The following is a 6,007-nucleotide window of genomic DNA, read 5'->3' on the forward strand; positions in this document are numbered from 1 at the left end:
TTATTCAAAGATAATACTATGGTGTAAAAGTTTCGATGGCCATTTTCTTTGGAATGCATCTATCAAAAATATGAGATTTTCTATAAAATTTCCAACTAGTCAAATCATGCTTATAAACAAAAATCAAACACACATGTCAGGAATCGTGTTGAAGACATGCTTTATTTGATATTTTAAATTTTTAGACAAAATCGTCATAAAACTTTAATTAGCTTTTATATCGTCAACAATATTACTGATACTCCTCGTGTGGTCGTTGTTATAGCTTTTATTGTAAAAGACAAATACACACAAAACATTTTTAATTTATGACTGTCCTTACACGCCATAGCTAGCTAGCTCTATAAATAGAGAAGATTATTTTTATCTCCTATCCTACAACTTCACATTATATTTTTATTTTTTTTGCTAATTGCCAATATAATGCTTCTCTCCAAAAGTATTTTCCCCCTTTATACAAGGGAATCACCAACTAACATATTTTCTAAAAAATATTTTCCTTCTAATTTTGATCAATATAAAATTGTTCCATCCTTTGAGAATGAAAAAAGAAATAGGAAAACTTTTACATGTTTGTCTTCATTTTTTTCTTCTCCAAATGATCAAGATTTTTCACTTAAAGCACTTACTAGTGCTCCATCCACCATAACTATGGATGATGAAAAAGAAATTTTATCTCAAAAATCTAGCAATGGAATAGGGATTGTTGAGTTTTTTGAAGGGAAGAACATTATTGTTACTGGTGGTACAGGATTTCTTGCAAAAGGTACATTAATTTAATTAATGATAAAATTTTCTCTATACGACTAAGTCACGAATTCGAACTACAGAATATAGAAACCACTAAAGCAGAGTAGATTGATACACTCCTTCTCGAACACTATGTGAATGAGGGATGATTTAGTTTTATAGTTATAATATTTGTATGAATATTATTTTGGTTATAGTTATTAAGACATAGCATTTTATGGACTTTTTCCCGCTTTCAAAAATGATAAGTTAACAAACATTTTTTCTTCTTAGCTAATTAAAGTATTTCTTATTTTTATGTTAATAACTACATTTTTTGTTAAAAAAACAATATTCTCTCTACGCAAGTAGAACATTACTTGTATTACCAAAATCTTTTGAGTAATGTAGGATATGTAATGATGATATCATACGAAACGTCCTTCTTTAACTTTTTAACTAGCCTTTTCACATTATATTAATAGAAAATAATATATGTCATTTTGGTATCAATATTATTTGTAATTAACTTTTTAGTAAGCTGATAGTGTAAAATTTTGTCTAACGTATTTTTTAGATATTTGTAAGATTATAAAATATGATTGTGGAATGAAACTATATATAAGAAATAGATTATAAACACATAAATTGCAAATCGTGTTTGTTTTTTTATGATTTTTATCATCAATATCTTGATTCGCATCTTAAATAAAATAATTATTTTTTGCAGCTCTGATTGAAAAGATGTTGAGAACAACACCAAAAATAAACAAGATCTACATCCTCATCAGGGCAAAGGATAAAGGAGCTGCATTTGACAGATTAAAAAGTGAAGTATGCATACATATATATGTAGTAATTAAACAACAAAAATCTATCGCTAATCCTATTTATTAATAGATAATTTATGCCACAAAATAGGGAAAAAATCATTATTGATCCTATTTAAAGATGTATTAATGATAGACAAGCTATTTAGAATGATGAATTTTGTAGCTAATTATTTATATGTACTTTCTCTTATCATCATCAGATTGTAGAATCACAGTTATTCAAATGCCTAGAAGAAATGCATGGTGAATATTACAAGCCATTCATATTGAACAAATTAATTCCTGTGGTTGGAAATATATATGAGCCAAATCTTGGTATGGATATTATTACTGCTCAACAAATTGTTCAAGAAATTGATTTGATCATTGACTCTGCAGCAAACACCACATTTGATGAGAGGTTCTTTTTCCCACCCCTATAAATTATTATTCAACTATAGGTTATACAATTTTTGCACTATTTTGTTTTTTTGTTGTGACTCGCTATATTTTTGTCTTGGTATATGGAATAGTTACATAATTGTTACATTTGAGTCGAGGGTCTTTCGGAAAACAGTCTCTCTACCTCCACGAGATAGTGTTAAGGTTTGCGTATATTCTATCCTCCCCAAACCCCACTTGTGGAATTCACGGGGTATGTTATTGTTGTTGTTGTATAGGTTATACAATTTAATAAATTTGATTGTGTAAGTTTAATTGTGTTATTAACTTATCATTCCCATTTGATGTTTTTTTAAGGTATGATTTAGCTCTTGATGCTAATGTGAATGGTCCATATCAACTCATGATGTTTGCCAAGAAATGCAAGAACCTTAAACTTCTTATGCATTATTCCACAGGTATGCACTTAAATATTCTTCATTCTTCAATAAAGAATGTATGTTTTAAATATGAGTTTAAGTTATATATATTAATAAAGTAAAATAATTTTTATGCTAATTTAATCGATTATGGTAGGTTATTACTTTCTTTTCTATGATATAATTAATATCATTTTTGATATCGAAGTCTATACTTGTTATTACGTTGTAGGTCTACCTAATTTGAAGTGTAAAAAGATCTTTATACCATCACACTCTTTCAAGATAAAATTTTAATTAAGTTTCGAGCATTATCAGTCTATAGATCTTTTACTCTTCATAACGAACCTGATATGGTGATATGAAAAATAAAGTAATAATCTGCTATAACTAGTTAAATTAAATTAACGACATAATTATGTAGACTATTGGTGCATTTAATATAAATCTTTCTAAATATGATATGCATTTAATTCCTATATTGAAATATTTTATTTATTTCCTTTGAAGCATATGCCAATGGAGAAAGAGAAGGATTAATATTGGAGAAACCTTTTACTATGGGAGAAAGCATAACAAAGGAAAAAATCACTTCAATTTCTCCCTATACTAATTTTCCATCACTAAATGCTGCCAAAGAAATGGATCTTGTTTCAAAGTTGAACAATCTTACAAATAATGGCCTGGAGCAAATAATGAAAGATTTAGGAGTTGAGAGGTATTTTTGTCTTTCTTATATATGTGTGTTACTACTAAAAACTTGCGAATTTGAATTTCAATAAAAAAAATTCGAGGGAGATTGTTCCTCGAAAACTTTTTCGATGGACCAATGTCTGTCTGTCTTCTCTCAAAAATTGTTTGTTGAAAATTCACTATTAAAAAATTGCCAAATTCCCACTGAATCCGTTGGAATTTGACTCGTGTGTAATTTTTTCGTCAGAAACCCTTTATTGACGAGCCAAATATTGACGGAACGTCAGTTGGGAATTAGCGATTTTCTAATAGTAAAATTCATGTTTATTTTTAATAATTGATTATATAGGGAAAATGTCCTTTTTTATTTTTATTAATTATTGATTGTTGATAAAATAGGGCAAAGTTATATGGATGGCAAGATACATATACATTCACAAAGGCAATTGGTGAAATGATGATAAATAGTATGAGAGATGAAATTCCAATACTTATTCTTAGACCCTCAGTGATTACAAGTAGTTATAAAGAACCTTTTCCAGGATGGATACAAGGATACAGGTACCAATATTCTATTAAAATTTCTCTTGTTTAGTTCATATAATACTTACGTAGTAACGGAAAAGTTCCGTGTGATTTATATATCACGAATTCGAAATGTGAAAATAGTCATTAATGTTTTTATTAGGGTAGACTGTTTACCTCACATCTTTTGGAGTGCTACACTTCCCCAGATCGTGCTAACATAAAATGCTTTGTGCATCGAAAAAAATTAATAGTATTTCATTTTCACCAAGAATGGTAATATTGTTTCTTACCTTCTATGTTGTCTTTCTCTCTCTTAGGGTAATTGACCCTTCACTTTTTCTATATGGAAAAGGGGAACTTCCAGGATTATATGGTGATCCAGATACCCATGTTGATGTGGTAAGTATAAGTTTCCATCACATTTCAGTTTGAAAATACTTAATTAAAAATTCAATACTCCTTTACATTTTTGCTAGATTCTTTATTTACTTTTTTTTTATAGATTTACCATTGCATTTTTATAAAATAATAATCAATGAGAGATTCAAACTTTAGACCTCTGCCTGTCAAACCAAGAAAATGCTTATTTTTTGGGCATTTAATTTGTCAATTTTTGGCGGTTTGGATCCGTCGCCTCACATCATGTCCTGATTTTTTTTTCATGTGTCAAGCATGTGAAAATTTTAAAATAATGATTATCGGTGTGTCTAGAAAAAGCTTTATCGATTCTGTATGCTTTGATACATTGATAAAGTGTGTGACTATTTCATTTGAGAGGTTAAGTTATAAGATAAGATACACTCTTTGTTTAGTTATATATCTTCGATGAAATGCCATTCACGTGAATCTTTTTTAAAAATAATGGTTGGTGGTGAGATTTAAACTCAAGATTTTTACCCATTCCATAATTATATTTCCAACAATTATTATTATTATTATTATTATTATTATTATTATTATTATTTTGCATAATCTGACCACATTTTTACTTGATTTAGATTCCAGTTGATTTGGTTGTAAATGCAACAATGGCTGCTATTGCAAAGCATGGATATTTGCTAAGTCCACAACTAAATGTCTATCATTTAGCAACAACATTTGTGAATCCTATTTCAATACATCAAGTTTTTGACTATTGCTATGAATATTTCACTTTATTTCCTTTTGTTAACTCAAAAGGGGATAAAATTGAGGTTAAGGAAATGAAATATTTTGACAAAATATCAGATTTCTCAAATTATATTTGGGAGGTACTATCCAAGCAGCATAGGGTACAAGATTTAAGTGAAAAAGAGTTATTGAAGATTCAAATGAGATTTAAAAGGAAAGTTGAATTTCTCAAGAACTTCAGCAAGCTCTACGAACCATATGCTTTCTACAAAGGATGGTATGATTTTTTTTTTCTTCATTAATTTATATGCATTGCCTGTATATATAATATTTTATTATCTGGTCACTCAAAATATATTTATAGGAAAATTTCCGTAAAATTTAGTTTGTAGTGTTGGAAAATAAGGCGAGTTTTTGGCTACAAAACATATAAAATTGTCCTGATATTATAAAAATTAATTACTTTGTTGATGATTATAGAGAAAGAGTATTATAATCATTATATTATCTGTTTTATTTTACTTGACACTCTTTCTAATAATTTATTTGAAAAAGAAGAAGTAACATTTGTGTATATGAAAAAATAATTAAACTATACATTCTATACTTAATGACAAGCTTTTATAGCCATATAAATATCACGGAAGATACGAAATCACAAGCCCTTTTTTAAATTCTAATATCAGTCAAATATCGCCACATAAATTAGAGTAAATCTTGTTTGTGTTCATCAATTTTTCTTTTCTTTTTGCAAGGTTTCACACTGGCAATATGAGGAATTTAATGGAAGAAATGTCTGAAGAAGAGAGAAGAAGCTTTGAAATTGATGCATCAAACATAAATTGGAAAGATTACTTAACAAGAATTCACATTTCTGGTGTGAAAAAACATGTTTTGGAAGGCAAAAAAGTACCTATATAGGAGGGTGGGGGGTGAGGGTGGGGTTGGAATTAACATTATGTTGTCTTGTCGACACAAAACTTATTGTTTCCTTTTATTATGAAGGGAAAGAAATGAAACTATGTAAAATGATATTAATTGTGAAATGGTTGTATTGTGTCTTTTTACTCTATATGTATAAAATGCTTTGATATAATTGTGAAATGGTTAATATTTGGGGTTGAATTTGTCTCCAAATTATGTAAGATGGTATCAATTTTTTCTAGGTTAGTAGTTGAGGTCAAATATATCATTATCGTTATCAAAATAAGCTAAATTCGCTCATATTATAAGCCATGGAAACTTAATATTGATATGAACCTTTTGCATAGTTTTCGGACATATTTGACCTTGTAGTTCCCCAATATATTTGAC

At 28.4% G+C, this 6,007-nt stretch overlaps 1 protein-coding gene across 1 annotated transcript; it reads left to right on the top strand.

Moving 5' to 3' along the window:
* The first annotated feature begins 423 nt into the window (after positions 1-423).
* Positions 424-5,755, top strand: LOC129881428 (fatty acyl-CoA reductase 2, chloroplastic-like). The gene is made up of 9 exons (XM_055955633.1): positions 424-766; positions 1,460-1,563; positions 1,763-1,962; positions 2,301-2,401; positions 2,873-3,080; positions 3,455-3,616; positions 3,901-3,982; positions 4,582-4,970; positions 5,449-5,755. Exons 1-9 carry the CDS (start codon positions 424-426, stop codon positions 5,612-5,614), a joined length of 1,755 nt encoding a protein of 584 aa, XP_055811608.1. The 3' UTR covers positions 5,615-5,755.
* The last annotated feature ends 252 nt before the right edge of the window (positions 5,756-6,007 follow it).

The sequence above is a fragment of the Solanum dulcamara genome, chromosome 3 (assembly GCF_947179165.1).
Source record: "Solanum dulcamara chromosome 3, daSolDulc1.2, whole genome shotgun sequence".
Classification (NCBI taxonomy): domain Eukaryota; kingdom Viridiplantae; phylum Streptophyta; class Magnoliopsida; order Solanales; family Solanaceae; genus Solanum; species Solanum dulcamara.